The sequence below is a fragment of the Ovis canadensis genome, chromosome 7 (assembly GCF_042477335.2).
Source record: "Ovis canadensis isolate MfBH-ARS-UI-01 breed Bighorn chromosome 7, ARS-UI_OviCan_v2, whole genome shotgun sequence".
NCBI classification, from domain to species: Eukaryota; Metazoa; Chordata; class Mammalia; order Artiodactyla; family Bovidae; genus Ovis; species Ovis canadensis.
The window spans coordinates 22,373,228-22,399,616 of NC_091251.1; the positions used below are offsets into that span (position 1 = coordinate 22,373,228).

At 44.8% G+C, this 26,389-nt stretch overlaps 1 protein-coding gene across 1 annotated transcript in view; it reads right to left on the reverse strand.

The window, feature by feature from the left end:
• Positions 1–9,738: 9,738 nt before the first annotated feature.
• The window catches only part of ARSB (arylsulfatase B), a 166,611-nt gene continuing 149,960 nt past the window's right edge, over positions 9,739–26,389 (reverse strand). Inside the window, exons 8-9 of the mRNA XM_069595377.1 lie at positions 12,581–12,703; positions 9,739–11,415 (exon numbers count right to left, since the gene is read on the reverse strand). Coding sequence (XP_069451478.1) covers positions 11,150–11,415; positions 12,581–12,703 — 389 coding nt within the window. The 3' untranslated portion in view covers positions 9,739–11,149. The remainder of the gene's footprint in view (positions 11,416–12,580; positions 12,704–26,389) is intronic.

Genomic DNA, 26,389 nt, shown 5'->3' on the forward strand with positions numbered 1-26,389 from the left:
AGACCAGCCCGGGTCAAGCCTGGAATCATGGGCGTGCCGGCAGGTTGGAAGAGCTGACAGAAGTGCAGAGTCAGATGAAAGGCACTGGGGTTATTCATACTGGAAAGGGAGAAGCTAAAAGTGGAATGGGAGTTTTCAGTTATAGTAAGTTGTTTATCCAGAGAGCCATGGCCTCCTCCGCTGAGGCTGGCTTGGAGGAAAGGGGTTTCGGGGCTCCCGTCAGAGTAACTCCAGACTCAGGGATGGACGAGCCCCTGGGTGAGGGTCCGAAGGTATGAAAGCCTGGTCGCCAGGAAGACAGGTGTGGTCGCCAGAATCTGCTTCTGTGTGGGGTTGGGTGGGCTATAGCCCTTGGGGGTTGAGATCACCCCAAGTGGTATGCTTTATAAGAAGCCAAGGGTTGCTAAACTGCCTCTGAGAAGGGAGAGCCAGTCACCTGTAGGGCTTTGGTTTTGCCAAGAGGGGTATGCCACTGGGGCTGGACTTGCTGAGTTTGGGGTCACAGGGGCCGTGACTGAGCAGCTGCCAGTGACCCTGCCTCTCCAGCACCCCCCTGCCCCTTCCCCCAGTGCTCCGATCCCAATATTAATATTCCAATATTGAAAGAACATCACTTTGAAGAGCGCCAAATTATTAGCCTTCCGAGGGTGCTCACAAGTCTCAGTTTGGCTCTGTCCATGAGAAAAGAAAAGGATCCTGCCTGCCCCTCTCCTCCTCTTTTACCTGCCTCCTAACATGGTTCTAAAGACAGAGGATAAAGCAAGGACCACTTGAAATTCACCACCTAGAAACGGGAGGACTGGCAGCTTCAGCTGAGATGATGGTTCAGGTCCAAAGGCTGGCTTTGCCTTGCACGAACCTCAGCTAGAGCTACTGTTCCACCCCACTCCCCTCTCTCCGCCCCCATGACAGGGCCAGGGAAATTGGAGGGGGGAGGAAGTGGGACCAGACCAGGCCACTCAAAAAAGAGCCATAGGAACCAATAAATATATGAGAAAGTGCAATCTCCTGGCACTGAAAGAAAGACAAAACAATGCACCATTCTAAAGCCTGTCAAAGCAGCGAGGATTTTGAAATCATACGGTACTAAGTACTAGGAAAAGGTCAAGCTCTAGTCACTACTGGTGTTCTGTGTAAAACATCAGTGACAAAGGAAAAGAGGGTGATGGCACCTCTGCTCACTCCACCCTGCCATCCTGTCTCAAAAGTGCCCTTCCTCCTCATCTGGGATGGACTAAGTACACCCTGACTCGGCTCTGCGTGGTGACGGGGTGGCTGTGCCCTGGGGTGGTCTTGACCTGAAAGCTCGCAGCAGCCCCGCCCTCCTTCAGCATCAGACCAGACCCTGCCTTCAGCCCCCCACCGCTGTATAAGAAGCAGAGATTGACCTCTCACGAACATCTTTCCGTCCCAGCCCATAAGAGGAGTTGGGAGCATAATTTACTATGGCTCAGCCACTTAACTTTTAACTCAAGGCAACAATGTTTAATTAACTACAGAAATCAAAGCATGTCTCTAACCAGGTCCTGCTGACCAACACAGAGCTCTCTATGTAACAATTTAAACCAAAATATACCATCTGAACCACAGTCATTATTTGCATTCCTCTTTTTAAGGCGAGATCCTCATAAAGCAATATTCCTCATAAGAAAGTCCACATAAACAGGCTAACCTCTGCATTACCTTCTTTCATCCCAAACCCCAAAGAGAAAGCATTACAAACAGAACTTTACAGAGTATCTGTTTCCCAAGTGTTTGTTATACTTCATCTCAGAGCCCTAAACACAGAGAAGGAATGGGGTTCTACCAACATTATTTAAAAGACAGTATTCAGGGTTGCTAGTGAGAACCACATCCCCTTCCAGCATTCAGCAAGATGGCAACTGACTGTAACTAGAGACCAGTTGATGCAGAAACTAGTGCTGGTCACAGAACAAGACAGGATGTTAAATTCCACGGTCCAGCCAGCACCCTCATCAGAAGCTTCAGGGTGTTTTGAGAACCCACCTGTTGGTCTCCTCTCCTCCTCTGGGCACTGTGCTGTGGGTTCTGTCTGTGCATTCACTGGGAAGACGGTCACCAGCCGCAGAGACCTGCGTGGGGGAAGGCGATTTTCCTGCGAAATATATGAAAAAACATTAATAAACTTCCTCTCCAGGCTGAGGAATTCCAATTCCTTTCAACTGTGTTTTATTCTCTAAGCTTCCCGTTAGCTTTTTACCCTCTGACTCTCACAGCTCTCTTGCTGAACTGCCGTACCTGTCTCTTCACAGCCTTCTCTGACCTCCATGCATCCCAGCGCTGTGCCGAGCTGACCATCTGACTCTAGTTTTGAGTGTCACTCACCTGAGGCTCCTCAGCCCTAAACAGTCAGAACAGGACTGTCTGCAAATGATCCTTAAAGGCACAGGACACAGGGACGGGAAGGAACCTGGGGACTAGAGGTTACAGAGAAACAGAGTAGGGGGGTAGGGGCTTCTTAAAAGCAAACTCGATTTCAGTTCCAACTCTACTGGCTGTGGGACTTCATGCAAATTCAGTAAAACCATTTATCTCACGATGAAATATTACTGAGAGCAATTTGGTAGCCATTGTAAAAAGTCAAAAACGGTGTCTGGCATACAGCGTGTCCTCAAGGAAGGTTGATTCCCTGCCTTGCCTTAATAACTAGAAAAACATGGCATCCCTGAAAATTACACAACCCAGAACAAGGCCCAGGTGGGCACCGAGGGGCTGAGAGAGGGCTATGAGGCAGAGAGGAGAAATTTCGAGGCATTCGTGAAACAGTCTCCTGGGAGGGTGACCTTCTGATCCCTGGGACCTCAGATACAATCCTGGAAATAGAGGCTTAGGAAACTTTTTAACTCAAGATCTTCCATGTTGCCTCTTTTCCCCTCCTCTCAGTGTTTATTTCTTCTAAACATTTCATCTCTGTACATTGCGTCTCCTCCAGCTTGTTTATTGACTTTCCTGGCTTCTTCCTTTGGTCAGATCCCGTGTGATTTCCCGACTGTGTTGCAGAGGATATGTGTGTTGGTTTCTTCTCGTGTTTATACGTTTATCTCGTTTTGAATGCTTCCCTTGCTTTGGGGTCTCCAGGCACACGAGCAAAACAAACTGTGAGAAGAAGTGTGCAGCTGTGATTCTTCTTGGAGGAAATGGCAGGCGGGGAGGACCAGTAGTCACCAGTCAGGTGGCGCGTCGCCCAGCACCCCTGTGGGGCCTGGGCACGCAGGGAACCAGCGGGCCCGCCCTTGGGGAGTTCCTTTGTCTCCAGGCCAGGGTTGCCAAAGTCACAGCCCTGGCACGGGTAACACGGAATCATTTGCTACAAAAGTTAGTAACTCTCCAATACTCTTTCCTTCCAGGCCAGGAGCAGTTCTGAGAGCTAATTTAAGAGCAATTTATTTATTTACTGAGTACTTACTGTGTGTATTTATTAAGAGCATTATTGTATTTTTATGACAACCCATTGCATTAGTTTCCCCCTTACCCCAGTGGTTAAAAAAAAAAAAAGCATCCCTGTAAATTATTTATTCTAGTAAAGATTTGTGAATTTCAGGAAAAGCACCATGTTAAGACATGTATTTCCAGGTGGCTAAGTGGTGAAGGATCTGCCTGCCAAGCAGGAGATGCAGCTTTGATTCCTGTGTCGGGAGGACCTCCTGGAGAAGGGAATGGCAACCCACTCCAGTATTCTCGCCTGGGAAATCCCAGGGACAGAGGAGCCTGGCGGGCTACAGTCCATGGGGCCACAAAGATTTGGACACGACCGAGTGATGAAACAGCGGCGGCAGCAGCAGCATGCTAAGACATTCGGCAGTGGAAGGGCCTATGGGGGCCACAGAGATCTGAGGGGAACCGTAAGGTGCCGCGTGCGCCCTCCTGGCTCTGGCTGGCCGGGGAGCCATGTCTTTGCAGGGAAGGAGTACCTTTGGGCCTCGGTAATAGAACTCAGGCAGGTCCCACGGCAAAGGACCCATCTCCTCCTGGATGTGGAGTCTGCATATGCCCATCACTTGCATGCATTAAATCCAAAGCTTTTCACTCAAGCCCTGGCTTAAGAACCAGGAAAAACCAGAGGTCCTCTTGTGTAGCCCCCACAATGATGTTTTCATACCAAACCAGCGCTTTCCCTAGCAGAGCAGGGGCTCCTCTAATCAAATGTAAAGATAATTTATATAGAGCAAACTCACTGCTCTCATTAGTGGAACAAAAATGAGCAGCTCACATTTAAGGTCAAATGAATTCCCTTGCCGGGCGCGGAGGAGCACTACCTCTGACTGCGAGCCCCTCCAGTTCCCTTCTGCCTGCCCAGGACCCCGTCCTCCTCCTGTCTGCTGGGCTCCGCCTGGGCTCCCCGGCGGGTGAGCTTCCTGGGAGTGGGGTCTGATTCAGTGCCCCCGCACCACCCCGCTGCCATCAGCTGCCCTGGCCCCGGCCTCCAGTACCTATCACGGTGCGGACGTGAATGAGCCCAGCAACAAGAACTACAACATCCTGGCGCAAGGGCAGTCTAAGCTTTCACTTGATTCATTTAATGTAAATAAAACTGCAGTCAGTCCTGTTCACCCCGGGTGGGGCGTGGGTGGCGCATGTGTGTTTATGTTTATCCCCCCTGCTCTGCAAGACCCTGGTGTGAATAAGAGGCTGGTGGCTGCCTCGTGATGTGATTGACAGCACGCCAGCCCTTCTGCGTCCAGGCCCTCTGTTGAGACCTGGGTGGGGCTGGGGGGAAAGTTATGCTCCTTTAAGATATCAGTTCTGAGATCATCTATACTTCACTAATGGGATTAAAATGAAGATTATTATCAGAAAAATAATAAAGGATATTACACGAAATATCTTAAGCTCAACAATTGCTACCCTGAGTGAATTAGTTTGGGAATGAAACTGTCTCTTCAGGTTCCTGATGGTCACAGAGCCCTGACATCAGGCCCAGGGCAGCGTGAGCCCTGCTATCCTCTGCTGCTTTGTGTCATCTGGTGGGTGGTGCCCACCGCAACAGGGCAAAGATGAAAGGCATGTGGCAGGTGTCAGTCAAACCCACGTGCTCCCGTGATCAGTAAGGGGTGAAGACAGAGTGAGCAGACTGGTCTCTCAGCGGCCTGAAAATGAACCAATCTACCGAAGTGAAAACTCTTCTGCGCTTGGACAAAAAATAGATTTTAAAGCTTAAGTGGTGATTGGGAAGGATAATTACTACTTGAATACATTTAGTGTTGGCTGGAATTTTCTTAAAAATTGTTGAGCTGGAAATAACTTGGTACTAAAGAATACAATAAGCCCCAAGCCACACCCTCAGTTAGTGCCATTTCCTAGTCTCTATACCTGCCTCCCCCAGCACCAATCCGAGGGTGTCACGACTTCAGGGTAGCAAATGTCAGTTTCAGTTCAGTTCAGTACAGTCACTCAGTCGTGTCCGACTCTTTGCAACCTCATGAATCACAGCACGCCAGGCCTCCCTGTCCATCACCAACTCCCGAAGTTCACTCACGCTCACGTCCATCGAGTCCGTGATGCCATCCAGCCATCTCATCCTCTGTTGTCCCCTTCTCTTCCTGCCCCCAATCCCTCCCAGCATCGGAGCCTTTTCCACTGAGTCAACTCTTCGCATGAGGTGGCCAAAGTACTGGAGTTTCAGCTTTAGCATCATTCCTTCCAAAGAACACCCAGGACTGATCTCCTTTAGGATGGACTGGTTGGATCTCCTTGCAGTCCAAGGGACCCTCAAGAGTCTCCTCCAACACCACAGTTCAAAAGCATCAGTTCTTCGGCACTCAGCTTACTTCACAGTCCAACTCTCACATCCATACACGACTACTGGAAAAACCATAGCCTTGACTAGACGGACCTTTGTTGGCAAAGTAATGTCTCTGCTTTTTAATATGCCATCTAGGTTGGCCATAACTTTCCTTCCAAGGAGTAAGCATCTTTTAATTTCATAGCTGTAATCACCATCTGCAGTGATTTTGGAGCCCCCCAAAATAAAGTCTGACACTGTTTCCACTGTTTCCCCATCTATTTCCCATGAAGTGATGGGACCAGATGTCCTGGTCTTAGTTTTCTGAATGTTGAGCTTTAAGCCAACTTTTTCATTCTCCTCTTTCACTTTCATCAAGGAAATCTAAATTGATGTATTCAGGTTTTGTAAATAAAAAATCCTAAATTTGTGTTTCCAAAAGGATTCACAAAAGTCTTCTTTAAATAGTAGATTTCCTTATTTAGAATGTTTGTTTGTTTTTTACAGATGTTTGTATGTTCCAGGTACATTATGGTGACTTAGTAGGTAAGTAGGTAGTGAGCTCTGTGCTCTAAGGGCAGGTATTTTTGTTATAAAGCACTCTTAAATTACATGTAACATATAAACCATAAAGTGCATCAAGCATACAAGACCTCTCAGTGCATTTTTACATATGGATACACCCATGGAAAGACCGCTAGATCAAGATACAGAGAATTTTTTGATTCCTAGTAAGTTTCAGCGTTTCCCTCCCTAGTCAGTATCCTTCCCCCACAAGGAAAGCACTGAGCTGCCTTCCATCACCAGATCAGTTCTTTTCTCAAAGACTGAGCACAGCTTCAGGCTATGTTTAGCACTATTATTTCTTACCCTTGCATTAGAATTCAGTCAGTTGAGAGTCAATCAGCTGACATGTAATGAACATCTCCTCTGTGCCAGGCACGGTTCTGAATGCTAGGGGTGTAAGAGAAGTTAGGGATTATCTCCTCCAACCCATCATGTCACCAAGGGAAAAGTGAGGCACAGAAAAGGTCCATGGTCATCCTGCCACAAAAGAGCAAAGCTGGATGCTTTTTCTACTCTTTCTCTTCAAATAGCAGCATTTGCTAAATGCACGTGGGCTTGGGTCGACACTTTATTCCCCAGGAAGTTACCTGTGCCCATTCTCCTCTGCTGTCTGTAGTGGTGTCAAATGTATCCACTTCCAAATTGAACACTTCTTTTAAGAGGCAGAGCCTAATTCTTCTCCTCTGTGTATGGGTTGGACTTTGTGACTCGGTTTTAAGGAAGTGAAAAAAGGTGGAGGAGATGGTGCACGCTTTTGGAGACCAGGTTATAAAAGGTACTGCAGCTCCCTCTTTCTCTCTTTGGATTTCTGGCTCTGCTGGAAGCTTGCTACCATGTGTGAGAATATAACTCAGCCCATGGAGAGGCCCACAGAGCAGGGAACTGAGGCCTCCAGCCAAGAGCCTTGTGAGTGTCATCTTGGAAGTGGGTTCTCCAACTCCAGTCAAGCCTTCAGAGGACTGTTGCTCAGTTGCTCAGTCATGTCCAAGTCTTTGCGACCCCCACAGACTGCAGCACACCAGACTTCCCTGTCCTTCACCATCTCCTGGAACTTGCTCAGATTCCTGTCCATTGAGTCAGTGATCCCATCCAAACAGCTCATCCTTTGTCATCCCCTTCTCCTCCTGTCTTCAGTCTTTCCCAGCATCAAAGTAGCTTTTTGCATCAGGTGGCCAAAGTATTGGAGCTTCAGCATCATTCCTTCAAATGAATATCCTAAAGGGTTGATCTCCTTTAGGATTTATTGGTTTGATCTCCTTGCTGTCCAAGGGACTCTCAAGAGTCTTTTCCAGCACCACAGTTCAAAAGCATCAATTTATCAGCGCTCAGCCTTCTATATGACCCAACTCTCACATCCATACATGACTACTGGAAGAAACATAGCTCTGACTATATAGACCTTTGTCAGCAAAGTGATGTCTCTGCTTTTTAATATGCTGTCTGTGTTGGTCACAGCTTTTCTTCCAAGGAGCAAGCGTCTTTTAATTTCATGGCTACCATCTGCAGTGATTTTGGAGCCCAAGAGAATAAAGTCTGTCATTTTTTTCACTTTTCCCCCATCTATTTGCCATGAAGAGATGGGATTGGATGCTATGATCTTAGTTTGCTGAATGCTGTTTTAAGCCAGCTTTTTCACTCTCCTCTTTCACCCTTATCAAGAGGCTCTTTAGTTCCTCTTTGCTTTCTGCCATTAGGGTGGTGTCATCTGCATATCTGAGGTTGTTGATATTCCTCCTGGAAATCTTGATTCCAGCTTGTGATTCATCCAGCCTGGCATTTTGCGTGATGTACTCTGAATAGAAGTTAAATAAGCAGGGGGACAATATAGTCTTGGTGTACTCCTTTCCCAATTTTGAACTAGTCTGTTGTTCTATATCTGGTTCTAACTGTTGCTTCTTGACCTGCATACAGGTTTCTCAGGAGGCAGGTAAGGTGGTCTGTTATTCCCCTCTTCAAGAATTTTCCACAGATTGTTGTGATCCACTCAGAGGAATGTCGCCCCAGACAATTGCTTGAATACGATTCCATGAGAGACCCTGAGCCAGAACCACCCAGGTAAACCACTCCTAAACTTCTGACTCTCATACAATGTTTAATATAACAAATCTTCATTGTTTTAAGCTGTTAAATTTGGGGGTAATTTATTATACAGCAATAGAAAACTAATACATTCCCTTATTATCACTTTAGATTTACTCCTACCCTCTCTTGACCTTCCTCCAATTTTGTAGGATAAAATAGGATATTGTGTGTCTTTGGAGGCAATGATGGACACATTTTTTTTCAGCTCTGATATTTTTTGTTATATTTATTTAAAAGCTTTTTTCAGTTAAAATTCACATGATACAAAACAGGCCAACACAGTTTTGGAATTGTGGTTAAAAACTATACAACTTAAAATTAAACATTCGAACCGTTTAAAGTACAATTCAGAGGCATTAAGTGCATTCATGATGTTGTACAACCATCACTACTATCTGGTTCCAGAACCTTTTCATCTCCCAAATGGAAACCCCATACTCACAGCTGACACATTTCCAAAGATAAATTTAATTTTTTGTCCCCTACATCTGGAGTAATCAGGTAGTAAAAAGAAAATTGAATAAACAAAACCATAGGTAAACCAAATCAGAAAGAAATACCATTAATACTTCGAGTGACAACCTATGAATCTGTTTACATTCCCGTACAGAATAAGAAAACCCAATGACATTCTATGTGGATAACATAAGATCTCAAGTAAAAGTTTTACCAAAAAATCGGTCTTTAAAATTCCTTTTGGGTCCATCGAGTGCAGAACATCCACACGGTACGCAGCAATCAAGGACCTAGGATTGGCAGCAGCTGTTGGGAGGACAGTAGGAGGAGAGAACAGCGATCACGTAGTGATGGCCTCCAATCTTAGAGCATCAACAGTACCTCCACCCCAGGGTTAGAAGGGTCCAGAAGGAACACTGGGCTCAGTTATGCATAATATCTGCCACAGGCTTGGGAGTGAGTTAGAAGCATTCTGGCCAGCTGCATGCCAGCCCAGGCGTGGGGTGCAGGCTGGTAACAGGTGTCATTAGTTCTAGCACCGTTTCTTTCCATTCATTGTATTTTACCACAAACTAGTGGTCACCAGAGGATACTGCTGCTGAACTGAAGGACAGCTGTGCCATGACCTATATTGTATTATTTGGTGGTTTTAGCTTCCAGTGTCCTCTGCAGACGAGAACAGAGGATTATTGGCAGGAGAGTCCCTGCAGCAGGCGTGTTTCTTGCCCTTCTCCCTCTGGAAGACACCACAACTTCACTACGGTGTCCTGGACTGCCCAGATATGTGCACTGTGCTCCTGCCCAGGAGGGCAGCCTGAGAACAGAAAAGGGACGGTTGGAAGACATTTATATTCAGCCCAGGACTCAGCTCATTAAACTAGCATCTTCCCTGATGTGAGACTTCCTCATTTATTCATTCACTCACTTATTTTTTAGAAAGGTGTATTGAGTGCCTTCCACACAGCAGGCATTGATCCAGGCATTGGAGATAAGCATTGAATGAAACAGTCGAGTTAATGAAAAAAAAAAAAGGGTATGTAGATTTTGGCCACATTTTCCTGAGTTTGACACTCTTTGAAGTTCATCTGGATTGGTTCATGTTAGCAGAGCTGGAAGATCAAACTGTGTATCCTCTTCCCCCAACCTCAGTACAAAAATAGAGAAACATGGGATCCTTCTTCTGTGTTATCAAGGTCTAGTATCCCACAGGCTGGCTATTTCCTTTTTCAAACTGCCTACTACTTGCATCATCTGGGGACAATATCATCCTTTCCCAAGGTTTCTCCTCACTTCTAGGCAAGAGCAGTGCAACTAAATATATTTTGACACTAAGCCACAATCATTAGAATAAACTCCATGCAACGAGAAAAAAAATCTCCAAGCACATGACAGAGACCCGAGTACTGCCATGATCGTGCCCACAGAGCTAGACTCGCCGTCTCTCTAGGTAGCGCTCTAGCTTCAGGGTCAGGGGCAGAAGGGAGGCAGGCTGCAGCAGTGTATCAGAGACCAGCGGCGCTCGTAGTGGAGGAGCAAAGCAGCCTTCCCAGGCGCAGGATGCCTGAATCAGAAGAAAGGGCAGAAAAAGAACCACAAAGGGTGTGGGGGTGGTGGCAGTCCAGACAAGATGAGCAACAGTTGGGAAAAACTGGGGGATAAAAACACATTTCTTAATCGTAAAGCCCAAAACTAAGGAATAGGCCTATTGCCAAACTCATGTTAATAATGAAACGAGCCTTATGCTCCATGACAGGATGAGTGATGAGGTGAGTGATGAGATGCGTGAGCAAGGGGTGAACCAAGGCGGGTTACTCACAGGGGATGCCTGAACAGGATCTCTCACAGGCAGGGAGAACCCGTGGCCAGCAGAACCATTAACGACTGTCTAACCCTTTCATTTGTTACAAGAAACGTGAGTCACTCCAGTAAAACCCGGCTATTGCAGAGGGAAATCTAACATCTGACTTGTGAGGCAAAAAGAACCAGCTGCTCCAGTCTCCAAGACTCAGTAACTTCCTCTTTTAAATCAAATTCCCAGCAATCCCTCAGCTCAGGAAAGGGAGGGTGAACCCAGTCACCCTCCCCTCTGGACACATACGCCAGCCAAGAGCATCAGTGTTCAAGCACCTCAATTGCACTAAGGGTTGAAATTAGACAACTCGGGGTGGTTTAGGAGCAAGAGCAGGGCCGGGGGAACCCAGGCTGGGAGAACAAAGGAGACAAGAATCGTACGAGGAAAGGCCTGGAGTCCAGCTTGCAAATGGAGAAGCTTTCAGGCTGCCCTCCAGGCTGCTGGAAATCCTACATCCAAGGGCCCCAGGCCCCAGTGGCCTTGGGATCACAGCGTGGGTCTTGTGCCGGGAAGTACACAGGCACGGAGTGTTTCTGGTAGAACTGCAGACGGGAAAGGAGCTTCTTGACGATGTGGGGATATTCTCTTGACAGGTCATGCCTTTCCTCGGGGTCCTGGTCAATGTCAAAGAGCCAGAGGGTCTTGGCTGGTGGGTCCGATGAGGGTATCACAGAAACATTATGCTGAGATGGTGGGGGAAACCAGTGACCACAGCCTGGCAAAGAAATACAACAGTTTATTGGAGGAGAAGCATTGTAGGTAGAATCTATCTTCAAGGAAGAAGATAAGGCTGAGCTGGGCTGTGGGTTTGGACACATTAAAAAAAACGTGGCCCTTGATGTTATGTCTAGATTTGTCTCAGACTCTGACTTCTGGGGCTTTAACTAAACATGTCCCACTGCTTCACAGTGAGGCTGGGGCTTCCAGGAAAGAGCATGTGTGTGTGTGCGTGTGTGTGTGGGCACATGTGCAAATGTGTATGTGTGTGCATATGTGTGTGTATCTCTGTGTGTGTGCATGCGTGTGTGTGTGTCTGTGTGTGTGTAGCGGGGTTATTTTTAGTTGTCACAGTGAACTTGGGGGCAGTGTTGGGGTGGGTACAACTGTCATTTAGTAGTCATGGGCCAGGGATGCTAAAATGTCTTACAACATATGGGACAGTCACAAACAATGAAGGACTGTCTTGCTGCAAACATCAAAAAGGGCCTCATTATAAACACTGCTTAATTGCATCACAGTCTTAACCATCAAACCACATACCATAAAAATATTTAAAAGATGTCACCTCTAAAGAATGTGCTCAGTGGAAGCAACCCCTTTTCCCTACTATACCCTTGGTTGAAGATGTCCCTTTCAGAGACTGTCTTTGCCAGCTAGACGTATCGCGCTTGCCGGCCGTGTGTGTCTGAAATCCTTATTTTCCACGAAGTCCTAGAGCTGTGTTTCTTTCCCTCCCCCTCCCCCTACCTCTACATGCATTCACGCTAGGTTGCGTCAGTCGTGTCTGAATTTGTGATCCCATGTAGCCTGCCAGGCTCCTCTGTCCGTGGGATTCTCCAGGCAAGAATACTGGAGTGGGTTGCCATGCCCTCCTTCAGGGGATCTTCCCACCCCAGGGACTGAACCCATGCCTCTTACATCTTCCGCATTGGCAGGCGGGTTCTTTACCACTAGCGCCACCTGGGAAGCCTCCCCCTGCCCCACCACCACCTCAACAGTTAGTTCCTAATTTTTAAAACTGTAGGACGAGATTACACCCCTCCCTCTCATTCAGCAGTGCAGAGATGGTGTTCTGTGAAAGGCAGCTATTCTTTGGGAAATCTCCCAGCTTTTCTGGAGCTAAGAAATCTCCCAGCTTTTCTCCCAGCTAAGCCTTCTACCTGGGTATCCAGTGAGCAGTTTCCAGTTCTGGTGTCTAATGGCAGCATGGATAGATGTGTTGAAGGCTGAATATTCCAGAAGGGAAGAATCATCCTTGTCCAGAGCCATGCTGTTCCCAGGACCTGGGGAGAGGGTTTGGAAGAATTAGATCACTGTTATTGGAATGCGTCATTATAAATCAACATTTTATATCCCTCCTGCAGAACAGTAGCTTTTATTCAACACTGGAGCGTAAATGTGTATCCTGCCACAGGACTGAATCTTCTATTAAATATAAACAGAGAGCTCAAGTTACATGGAACATCAGTCATAGACCACCACAAGTATAAAGGGAATCCCAAAGAGATTAGAACACTAATTCAACCTTAAAAGCACTGTGTTCTGCCAATACACAGATGGCCACTTGCAGACCTGTGTACTGTGGCAGCAGGCAGGGTTGTCTTTTTTTGGTGCCTTTAGTTTTTGCTATTGCATGATTGAGTTAGATGAATCTGTGTACACTTGTATACCTGTGTAGATAATATAACACATTATAAAATGTACTTCTTAATGGAGTCTGTCTCAAGTTGTTCAAGCATGCCATGATAAATCGTACATTTATTTTTTTAACCCCACTTACAAAATCTAAGAGTAAGTGAGCAATGCTCAGTTAACTATTCAGATAAGATCATTCTGGTATATATACATATATATATATATATGGTATATATTCTGGTATATATTTATTATTGGTTGATGGCATGTGGTCATGCGTGCTCAGACATGTCAGACTCCTTGTGACCCCATGGACTGTAGCCCACCAGGCTCCTTGTCATGGGATTCTCCAGGCAAGAATACTGGAGGGGGTTGCCATGCCCTCCTCCAGGGGATCCTCCCGACCCAGGGATGGAACCCATGTCTCCTGTGTCTCCTGCATTATCAGGCGGGTTCTCTATCACCGAGCCACCTACACTGCACCCATTGATATCGTGTCTGTGAAGTCGCTCAGTCGTGTCTGACTCTCTGTGACCCCATGGACTGTAGCCTACCAGGCTCCTCTGTCCATGGGATTTTCCAGGCAAGAGTACTGGAGTGGATTGCCATTTCCTTCCCCAGGGGATCTTCCCGAACTAGGGATCAAACCTGGGTCTCCCACATTGTAGACAGACGCTTTACCATCTGAGCCACCAGGGAAGTCCATTGATATCGTGGGTTACGTTAATTTATACTCTTGGAGTTTTATATTAATTGATCATCAGGCTGTGGTGGGGGAGGGGGACACTTGATAGTACCTGCTCCCTCTTTCCCTCTTGAGTTTGGAACCAACTGATGAGTAAGAGGCCAGACGGATGGAGCTAAACATATGGGCTTTGTTACTGATAAAGCTGGTTGAAAAGAACGTAGCTTCAAATCTGTGGCAGGGAGGCCGTGCTAATAACTGACCCTTGTGTATTGACATCTATCTCGGGGACAGGCTGGCTCCAAAATTAGACAGATGAAAGGGTCCAAACTGAGCATGCCTAGTTCCTTCTTTGCTCAATTTGGACCCTTTTATCTGTCTAATTTTGGAGCCAGCCTGTCCCCGGGATAGATGTCAATACACAAGGGTCAGTTATTAGCACGGCCTTAACTGCCTCCTGCTCCTGCTTGTGGGGAGGAGCAAATAAGGTGCAGCGGGAGAGACCTGAGTTCTACTCCAGTTGAAGACCCTGGTGAATCCCCAAAAGTAAGGTATGGCGGTTCCCCTCTCTCTTACCTGTGCATGTTTAAACACCTCACCTTAGCACTTAACTGTGTAATTATTAGTCTGCTTTAAATCCACATTTATCTGTTACTTTTCAAATATGGTCACAGCAATTACCTGGGGTGCACCTCCAAAGTTTGCCAGACTCCCCATCCGATGCCTAAGAGTTGCAGTGGGTGATGTGTCTGTAAAGGTGCCCTCGCCACCATCTGCGCAGCATCACCTCTGAGTGATAAAGGACTGTGAGCGTGCCCCCCACCCTGCCTGCGCGGGACTTCCGTGCTGTACGCAGTTTAAAGCGGGAAGCTGGTGGAAAAGGCAGAGAGTCCCATCCTTCTGTCAGAACTGCGGCAATGACACTGGAGAGGCGTGCTGCAGACTGAGCTGAGAAACGTCGGTGATCTCAGACCTTCAGTCTTAACAGTCAGCACCAACAGACCATCAGCACCAAAGAGGAACTCGTTTGGACCTCTTGCTTCTCTGTTTGCTCGCGGCTATGCTGGCTCCAATACAAATGGATGCTTCAAGCGATCGGGGTGTGTGAGGATGTCTACTTGACTGTAAATTCCACGGACACAGAAGCCTGGCGGGCTATGGTCCAGGGGTCGCAATGAGTTGGACACGACTGAACACACACACACACACACACACACACACACCATAGGAAGTACATTCTTAATATACAGACTGTGGTAGAACTGTGAGCCCTCATAATCTACTGCTCACAAGTCTGTATATAAAAACCACATTTTGATAGCAAAGAATGTTAAATAAAAGGAATACGCTTTGTGGACATAAACAAAGGAAGGAAATGTAGCTATCTCAGCTATACTTACATTTACTTCTAAAACAAACAGGAACATAAAATACCTAAACAATAAATAAGTCTAAGACTAAATGACGAAAGATGCTGTTATCTCCTGAAGTTTTATTCATTGGGAGAAATTAAACAAAAAGCAAAGGACAAAGAATAATATAATGAACACCCTGTGAGCTGTCACTCAGAATGAATAAATATTAACATTTTGTCATATCTGCTTTTTACTTTCAATTAGGGAAGTGGGACAACGAAGATGAAGTGTCAGACCCCTTTTCTCCATCTTCAATCCCCGTCTCTTCACCCAAGACCCCAATGGCTGCTGCTATCACGACCTCAGTGCATCTTTTAGCCATTTAAAGATACAGTCACAGATACATGTGTCAAGGAATGATGCATGGTAGTTCTATACTTTAGAAATGTACATGTATGTGTTATGCTATATCTATTTTGCAACCTGACGTTTTTATCCACTACTGTTTTTTAGAGCTCAGACATTATGTATATATGTATATGCATGTTTATTCCTTTTAATTAGTTCCTATTTCACTACATAAAACAGCACCTTTTATTTATGCATTCCCCTTTAATAAGAATTTAGGTTATTTTACTTATTTATTTATTTTTGCTATTAGCATTGACCCTTCACCATATGGGCTTGAAATGCATGGGTCCACTTATACCCACATTTTTTTCAAGCATAAATACTACAATACTACAGGATCTGAGGTTGCTTAAAAACATATCCACCATGTTATGTCCCTCTGGCAGTGTAGGAGGCTTTCAATTTGTCCATATATTTGTCAGCACTTATTACTGCCTGTCTTTTGTTACAGCCTATTGGGTATAATGTTCTATCTCATTATGGTTTGAAGGCAATGGCACCCCACTCCAGTACTCTTGCCTGGAAAATCCCATGGACAGAGGAGCCTGGTGGGCTGAAGTCCATGGGGTGGCTAAGAGTTGGACACAACTGAGTGACTTCACTTTCACTTTTCACTTTCATGCATTGGAGAAGGAAATGGCAACCCACTCCAGTGTTCTTGCCTGGAGAATCCCAGGGACGGGGGAGCCTGGTGGGCTGCCGTCTATGGGGTCACACAGAGTCGGACACGACTGAAGCGACTTAGCAGCAGCAGCAGTAGATGACTAATAAAGTTGAGCATCTTTTCATTTGTTTGTTGGCCCCTTGTATATCCTCTTTTTTCTGGGGAAAAGTATATTCAGATCCTTTCATTACTTAGTTGTAAGAGTTCTTTATATATTCCAGATACAAGTCCCTCATCAGGTCCAAATATTTTCTCCCATTCTATGGACTATCTTTTTCATTTTCTTGATGGTGTTTTTTGAGGCACAAAAGGTTTAAATTTTAATGAATCCCAATTTATCTAATTTCTACTGTACTGCTTATGCTTTGGTGTCATATCTAGGAAATCACTGCTTCATCCAAGGTCATGAAGATTTACATCTATATTCTCTTTTAAGAGTTAATAGTTTAGTACTTCTGTTTAAGATCTTTGATTCACTTTGAATTATATTTATATGTGGTGAGAGGTAGGGGTTCAATTTCATTCTTTTGCATGTGGATATCCGTTTTGTCAGCACCACTTGTTCAAGAGTCTATTACTTCCTTAATTAATGCTTTTGACATTCTTGTTGAAAATCAGTTGACTGTAAATGTAAGAGTTTATTTCCAGACTCTCAATTCTATTCCACTTATTTATATGTCTACATTCTTAAGTCGGTATCTTGATTATTGTAATTATTTGCAGTAAGTTTTGAAATCAGAAGGTATGAGTAGTTCATTGTTTTTGTTTTTTTCTCCAAGATTGATTTGGTTATTCTGAGTCTCTTGAATTATTATTATTTTTTTTATGAATTTGAGGATCAGTTTAATCAATAATCTGCCAAGGGTCAGCTGGGATTTTGTTAGGAAGTATATTAAATTCATAAAACAATTTGGGTATTATTGCCATCTTAATATACTGTGTTCTAATCCATGAACATGGGATATCTTTTCATTTATTTAGGTATTCTTTAAGTGCTTTACAGTTTTCAGAATATAGCTTTTGTATTTCTTTTCTTAAATTCACTCCTAAGTATTTCATTCTTTTCAATGCTATTGTAAATATTTACTTAATCTCGTTTGATTTGTTCATTGCTACTGTATAGAGATACAGCTGATTGGTGTACATTGCTCTTCTACTGTGCAACCTTGTGCAGCTCAGTTCAGTTCCGTTCAGTCGCTCAGTCGTGTCCGACTCCTTGCGACCCCATGAATCGCACCACGCCAGGCCTCCTTGTCCATCACCAACTCCCGGAGTTCACCCAAACTCGTGTCCATCGAGTCGGTGATGCCATCCAGCCATCTCATCCTCTGTCGTCCCCTTCTCCTCCTGCCCCCAATCCCTTCCAGCATCAGGGTCTTTTCCAGTGAGTCAACTCTCTGCATGAGGTGGCCAAAGTACTGGAGTTTCAGCTTCAGCATCAGTCCTTCCAATGAACACCTTTAGAATGGACTGGTTGGAACTCCTTGTGGTCCAAGGGACTCTCAAGAGTCTTCTCCAACACCACAGTTCAAAAGCATCAATTCTTGGGCGCTCAGCTTTCTTCACAGTCCAACTCTCACATCCATACATGACCACTGGAAAAACCACAGCCTTGAGTAGATGGACCTTTGTTGGCAAAGCAATATCTCTGCTTTTGAATATGCTATCTAGGTTGGTCATATTTTCTTTCAAAGAGTAAGCGTCTTTTAATTTCATGGCTGCAGTCACCATCTGCAGTGATTTTGGAGCCCCCCAAAATAAAGTCAGCCACTGTTTCCACTGTTTCCCCATCTATTTCCCATGAAGTGATGGGACCAGATGTCATGATCTTAGTTTTCTGAATGTTGAGCTTTAAGCCAACTTTTTGATTCTCCTCTTTCACTTTCATCAAGAGGCTCTTTAGTTCCTCTTCACTTTCTGCCATAAGGGTGGTGTCATCTGCATATCTGAGGCTATTGATATTTCTCCCGGCAATCTTGATCCCAGCTTCGGCTTCTTCCAGCCCAGCATTTCTCATGATGTACTCTGCATATAAGTTAAATAAACAGGGTGACAATATGCAGTCTTGACGTACTCCTTTTCCTATTTGGAACCAGTCTGTTGTTCCATATCTAGTTCTAACTGTTGCTTCCTGACCTGAACACAGATTTCTCAAGAGGCAGGTCAGGTGGTCTGGTATTCCCATCTCTTTTGGAATTTTCCACAGTTTATTGTGATCCACACAGTCAAAGGATTTGGCATAGTCAATAAAGCAGAAATATACTTTTCTGGAACTCTTGCTTTTTCGATGATCCAGCAACCTTGTAGAACCTGTTTATTAGTTCTAGTAGACTTTTCTAAAGTCTTGGGATTTTTTAAACACAATCTCATGTCTTTTACAGATATGCATAGTGTTACTTCTCCCGGGTCAATCTGAATATCTTATTTCTTTTTCTTACCCAATTGCCCTGTTAGAATCTCAATTTAATGCCGAAACAAATGGTGAAAGCCAACATCCTTGTCTTATTCCTGATCTTAGGGTAAAATATTCAATCTTTTACCATTCAGTAGTATGCTAGCTATTTTTTTTTTTTTGGTAGATGCTCTATCAAATTGAGTAAGGTCCCCTTTTATTCACAGTTTGAGTGTTTCTATCCAGAAAAAGTATGACATTTTCCAAAAGTTCTTTTCTGCATCTGATATTACTAAATTTTTTTTGTCCTCTAGTCTATTGATATTACATTAATTGATTTTAGCTATTCAACTATCATTACATTCCTGGGATGAACCCACTTGGTCATGTTGTATAATCCTCTTTATATGTTGCTGAATTCTACTTGCTAATATTTTGTTGAGGATTTTTGTATCTATATACATAGAAGTATTGAATTATTAAATTGGTGTCTTCATTATTAAATTGACAGTGTATTAAACACACTGTTGAAACAAAAGACAAGAAGCAGAGATTTCGTAGAATGTTAATGACTGTCAGAATTTTTCTGACATAGTTGGACTAGATCCAGATTTGAAAAGTAAAAGTGAAAGTGAGTCTCACAGGCCTGACTCTTTGCGACCCCATGGACCATAGCCTGCTGGCTCCTCTGTCCACGGAATTCTCCAGGCAACAGCACCGGGTGGCCGTTTCCTTCTCCATGAGAGCTTCCTGACCCAGGGATCAAACCCAGGTCTCCTGCTTGGCATGTCAATTCTTTACCAACTGAGACAATAGGGAAGCCCAGATTCAGAAAATATTTATTTATTAACAACTAAGTGATAAGAAAGCACTGTGTTCTTAAATTCTATGACATGGAGTGATGAGCAAAGACACATCTAAGAGAAGTTTTGAAGGTAAAATAAAAAGATTTTTGGTGACTGTAGAGTATAAAAGATAAAATTCCAAGGTTTCAACTTTGGTGATAAAGAAAGTATTGACATTGGCAGAATGGAGATTTTAGAGCAAGAAACAATGGTGATACTATGATCTTAGAGTTAGACATGTTGACTTTGAAAAATTAACGTGAACTCAAGGGAGAGATATTGACTACACACGGAGCAAAGACGCTGGACCCTGTAAGAGAGACTGAAGGCATATGCTGATTCAAGCACTATCCAGAATGCAGTGATCACCGAACCCCGGAAACGGATGAGCTAGACCGCAGAAGCCCACAGACAGAAACGAGCGCCAAAGGAAAATTGCCAGCAAACGAGGCAGAGAAGAGGAGAATAACATGCGGAAGGAAATCAGTTCAACAGGGCAACACAGAAGTCAAGAGAGCAGAAGGCTTCAGACCACGGTGCAGAAGTGCCAACTATTCCATCCATCAGCTTGATGGATGAGAAAAGGGCATTGGATTTGTTAACCTCTGGGTGGAAACGAGGGAGTTCAGTGAGAAGTGTAAACAAACACATCTTTCTCTTTCCCTTCCGAGCTGAAAGCCACCTCTGAGATGATAAATCATTCCGGTCAGACAGGAATACTCAATTATAAGATGGATTAGTCTTGTGTATTGATTTTGGATGTAAAGAAGGAGATCAGCAGAAAAACTTAGAGCACATGAAGAAAATCATGATCTTGCTTAATATATAGTAAACAGACAGAGCTCCATCTCTGAGCAACCTCTGGAAGTCTAAAGGAGTTCAAGTTTCCAGAATGAGGTGGACCAACAGGTTCAGTGGAGAACAGCATTTTCCAGAGCCAGAGGGCTTCCAGACACACCTTGGGAGTTGCTTTTAGATGGGATGGTGGGTTAACAGGTGAGGATCTAGGATTCTACCTCCATTTCTATCAGCATGGCTTAACCCTTAAAGAATCCATAATACATATTTGCTAAATAGATTGTGTTTCTCTACATTTTTGTTTGAAAAAAAGAGCCCATGGCTAAGATAATGTGAAAGACACTACTCATCACAGACGACAGCGTCACCGAACTGGGAAGGGACTGGGGGCTGCCTGGACCACTGGGGATGCTGCCTGGGGTTCACAGAAGGCGATGTTGCTCTCTTGGCCGTACAACCCATCCTGCTGACTCTTGGGAAACAACCATCTAGTCTTCAATTGTATTTCTATAAAATATATTTTTTCTGACTACGTAATTTATATAAGTTGGAAAACACAAAAATCTATGAACAGGAAAATTAAAATTACCTGTACATTTATTAGCTGCTGTTAACATCTTGGTGTATAACCTTTGAGACTTCTAACTATACAAGACTTAAATAAAATGTTATATTAAGTTGTGTTAGTAGCTGACCTGAAAATAAGAAATGGAAATTTCATAGCAAAAGTTTCTGGGACTTCCCTGCCTGTCTAGTGGTTAAGACTTAGCCTTCCAATGCAGGTTCAATCCCTTGTGGGGGAGCTAAGATTCCATATGCCTTGCAGCCAAACACCGAAACAGAAAACAGGAGCGATGTCGTATTAAATTCAATCAACACTTTAAGAATGGTCTACATTAAAAAAAAAAATCTTAAAACAAAAGTTTCCATTCCTAGAGAAAACTAGGCAGCTTGCCAGGTGTCCCAGCATCAGTGCATAGCCAAGAGGGGTTGTCTGGGTGTCTCTCTCTGTAACTTCTGAGCAGAATGGATTAATTGTGGCTGCAGAGAGGGGCCTAGGAAGAGGCAGCCTTCTAGCACTGCAGGAGAGCACTGCTGGGAGTGGTGATAGGACAAAAGGAAGGGGCCTGGTGATGGCTGTGAGTCCCTGATCTCTCTCTCCCAGAAGATCTCCGTGCACAGCAGGCCCTGATCTCTCTCTCCCAGAAGATCTCCGTGCACAGCAGGCCCGGGCACACACTCTGGGAACCAGACTGCTTCCTGAGCACACACTCTGGGAACCAGACTGCTTGCATTTGGATATCTGCTCCATCGCTCGCTGGCTATGTGACCTTAGGCGTCTCCCCATTTGTAAAACCAAGAAAATATAATTTATTTCACAGACTAGTTGGGTGGCCTGGATGTGACGATGCATCGAACATGTTTATCAGCAGCATGTCTAGCACACACTAAGTGCACGATAAATGCCACTGTGAAATCTCGGCGACTTTCTTAACCTCCGTTGGCTTGGTTTACTATCAACGAAATTAGCAGAACAACAGCAAACTGCTCAGCATAGTGTGCGGTCTATTGTCAACACTATCAATATTGAAAGATGATAATAGCTTAGAAGCACTTACTACTGTAAATCATAAACTATGGTGGTAGGTATTCTATGAATAGTAAATCATTTAATTCTTGCAGTAACTCTATGAAATTAATAAGGTCTGGCCATAAAGGTCACTGAATGCTAGCTAGTCTCAGTTTAATATAAGTTTTTTTCTTTTATGTACCGTTCTATTCAAGACTTTACAAAGAAGAGGAAAGTAAATTCATTACTATACCCGGACCAAAAAACATAAAAACTAATAATTTCTCTGGTCTGCATTTGGAGAAGACTTATTTGTTCTCCAATTCGTGTTCCAGAATTTGAATAGGACTGGCAAGAAAAGCATTTATGGTGGAAGCATTGATTCGTCACTTTGAGGGTTTCTTTTCTGCCTTGTTTCATGGCCTGCCATTCATTTCCACTGAACTCTATTTGTTTTTGCTTTGTTTGTTTTATAATTCACAAAGATCAGTTTAAAATGTCATTCTACCTCTAATGACCCATTTTATTCCTCATGCTAGTGTGATGCCATCTTTGTACTTTTATGACAATGAATATTTACTTAGCACACTTAATCCCTTGTGCTAGTGGGGAAAACCCCAAGCTTTCCCAGCTATGTGATTATCAAACTGTTTTCTAAAATGCAATCTCTTCAGGTATACTCGTAGGGCTTTCCTGGTGGCTCAGCGGGTAACGCGTCTGCCTACAATGCAGGAGACCCGGGTTCAATCCCTGGGTCAGGAAGATCCCCTGGAGAAGGAAATGGCAGCCCACTCCAGGACTCTTGCCTGGAAAATCCCATGGACTGAGAAGCCTGGTAGGCTACAGTCCATGGGGTCGCAAAGAGTCGGACATGACTGAGTGACTTTCCCTTCCTTCAGGTATACTCTTAGTGAATAGGTTGGATTTAAGTTTAATTAGCAACAACTTTGTTGTTGTTCAGTCACTAAGTCATATCTGACTCCTTGTGATCCATGGATTGCAACACACAGGCTTTCCTATTCTCCACTGTCTCCCAGAATTTGCTCAAACTCAGGTCCATTGAGTCAAAGATGCCATCCAACCATCTCATCCTCTGTCATCCCCTTCTCCTCCTGCCCTCAGTCCTTTCCAGCATTAGGGGCTTCTCCAATGAGCTGGCTCTTCACATCAAAGTGAAAAAGTATTGGAGCTTCAGTTTCAGCATCAGTCCTTCCAATGAATGTTCAAGGTTGATTTCCTTTAGGCTTGATTGGTTTGAACACCTTGCAGTTCGAGGGCTCTCAAGAGTCTTCTCCAGCAGCACGATTTGAAAGCATCAATTCTTCAGCACTCAGCCTTCTTTATGGTCCAACTCTCATGTCCATATGTGACTACTGGAAAAACCATAGCTTTGACTATGTGGACCTTTGTCAGCAAAGTGATGGCTCTACCTTTTAATACACTGTCTAGTTTTGTCATAGCTTTTCTTCCAAGGAGCAAGTGTCTTTTAATTTTGTGGCTGCAGTCACAGTCCACAGTGATTTTGGAATCCAAGAAAATAAAATATGCCACTGTTGCCACTTCTTCCCCTTCTATTTTCCATGAAGTGATGGAACCAAATGCCATGATCTGAGTTTTTGAATGATGAATTTCAAGTCAGCTGTTTCACTCTCCTCTTTGACCCTCATCAAGAGGCTCTTCAGTTCTTCTTCACTTTCTGCCATTAGAGCGGTATCATCTGCATTATCTGAGATTGCTGATACTTCTGATTGAATCTTGATTCCAGCTTGTGATTCATCCAGCCTGGCATTTCACATGATATATTCTGCAACAACTACCATCACCTTTGGTGCTTAAAAGTTCTTGAATTGGCTTGTTCTGTGAGTCAGTTTGTTATGTGAGTCAAATTCGTCTTTTAAAGTCTATTACACTAAAGTTTTTTTTTTTTACACTAAACATTTGATTGGCTGATCATTTCTTCAATCCAAGAGAAGTTCAAGGACTCCCGAACTCAAGGTGAAGTTCAAGTCACTAAGGTCTTTATTGTGCTGGTCAGTCTGAGTCCCATTACCTGGGGCCTGCTCCTCTGCCCAGGTCATAGTGCATTCAGGCTACGTGTGGGGGGACACGTGGGGCACACATGTGATCAAAGCACCAGTCTGCTCACAGTTTTACTTGTCTCGAAAACTGTGGGCTTAGGCCAAGGCTGCCTCCCATCTCACTGCATGGTGAAGACTTACATGTCCAGATGCCAATGTGCTCATTGTTGTCTTGAGTTGATTTCTAAACATCATTCTGGATCTAAAGATAGAAGTTTTTCTCTAAAAATAATTCCTGAAAAACACTAGTTGGAACCCCCACACTCTGAGCTGATGCTTTACTTAATTTTCAGAAATAGGCAGGGAAAGCTCCTAACAGTCATAGAGACGGCCCTCCTGGCTCAAATACTGGAATGGACAGAGCTTTGAGAAACGCAGCAGCATTCCCCCTGCTATTACTCTCTAGTTCTGAAAAGGAACTTGGAGAAACCACTGTGCATTTCAGTGGCCTTTAGAATAATCTCTTCCTATTATCTCGTTAAATCATTTAACCACTCTGACTTCCTGTTTCCAAGTATGTCAAATGAGGATAAAAATAATGCCTACCTCACAGGATGACTATGAGGATGAAATGAGATCCTAGTGGCGGTAAGTGTACGTACAGAAGTCCCGGTTACATGTTTCTTAAACTCCCACAGCACTTGCCACAAGGCTGGGCACACAGACAAAACTGACCAACTCAAAGAAAGCATTTCAGTTCAAGTTAAACCTGTGGCCTTTCACAGATAGCCATCAAAATCAAGGTGTGATCAATTACCCAACTTTGTAATGAGTGAGAGATCTAAATCAGCTGGAACAAGGTATTATTAGACAAGTATAAAGAAGGGTGGGGGGCTTCTCTGGTGGCCTTGGCTGGTAAAGAATCCACCTGGAATGCGGGAGAGAGACCTGGGTTTGATCCCTGGGTTGGGAAGATCCCCTGGAGGACGGCATGGCAACCCACCCCAATATTCTTGCCTGGAGAATCCCATGGACAGAGGAGGCTGGTGGGCTACAGTCCATGGGGCTGCAAAGAGTTGGACACAATTGAGCAGCTCAGCACACACAGCAAAGAAAAGGGGAGGGGAAATCGCAAGGCATCAGTCAAAGGGTACAAACTGTCAGTTACGCAAGTTAAGTCCTAGAGACCCATTGTACACCATGGTGTGCACACTTAACAACACTGTGTTGTGTGCTCACATATTTGCAAAGAAGGTGGAATCTTATGTCCAGTGTTCTTATCTCTCTCTCTCTCACACACACACACACAATGATAACGAAGGAGGTGGGAGGAAACCTTTGGAGGTGATGGATAATTTATGGCATAGCCTGTGACGCTGGTTTGATGGATGTATACTTATTTCAAAACCCAAGAAGTTGTACACAATAAATATGTACAGCTTTCTGTGTATCAATCATATCCAAATTAAGTGGTTTAAAAGTGAGTGAGTATAGGAACGAACGAAGAGCTGCTGCTGCTGCCAAGTCGCTTCAGTCGTGTCCGACCCTGTGCGACCCCACAGACGGCAGCCCACCAGGCTCCCCGTCCCTGGGATTCTCCAGGCAAGAACACTGGAGCGGGTTGCCATTGCCTTCTCCAATGCATGAAAGGGAAAAGCGAAAGTGAAGTCCCTCAGTCGTGTCCGACTCTTCGCGACCCAATGGACTGCAGCCCACCAGGCTCCTCCGCCCGTGGGATTTTCCAGGCAAGAGTACTGGAGTGGGGTGCCATTGCCTTCTCCGATGAATGAAAAAAGAGAACGAAAATTATGCAAAAAAAAAAAAAAATTGTGGCGACATCACCTAAATCTTATATGTTAAACTGGAGGTCTGGGCAAAATTGTGAAAATAAAGAGTGAGATAAAACAGGAATTCCCAATTTGGGTTCTGTACTGGGGTCACCCGACCCCAGCAGTCACCTTAGCACTGAGCTCTCCTCCCTGAACCCAGCACAGCTCAGCCTTGGTCTCTTGCCTGCCCCAACCTGCCAACACGGGCTGCCCAGCCTTCAGTGACCTACACGCGTCCTCTTTAGCAAGCAGCGTCCATTAAACTTGTTTGGGTCTTACATAGCCCTTCCCTCCAAACAAACACTGTAGAGCTGCCCATGATATAAAACAGCGAAAAAGGGGAGCTGTCCAACCTCCACCTGGCTTCACCGTCCATGGATTCCCAGGGTAGAAGGCAGCAGCCCAGAGCATTCTGTTACATGCGCCACGTGGGCACAGGTGCTAAGGGTGAGGGGGCTGGGCACATGGGGAGCATGTTGGCACTGAGGGATGGCGGAGCTGGTTTGAGGGTCTGGTATGTGGTGGGTCACATGTCCTTTGCGATTCAGGGCCACCCCCACCCCTTGGGGCTCATGCAGCCCTGCTGGTAAGTACACAGCGAAGGGAAAAATAGGGAGGCCTGACCACCATGAAAACTTCCTCAGCAGGGGGGCTTCCCCGGTGGTCCAGAGGTTATGAATCTGCCTTGCAGTGCAGGCGATGTCAGTTTGATCCATGGTAGGGAAACTAAGATCCCACATGCCACAGGGCAACGGAGCCCATGGGCC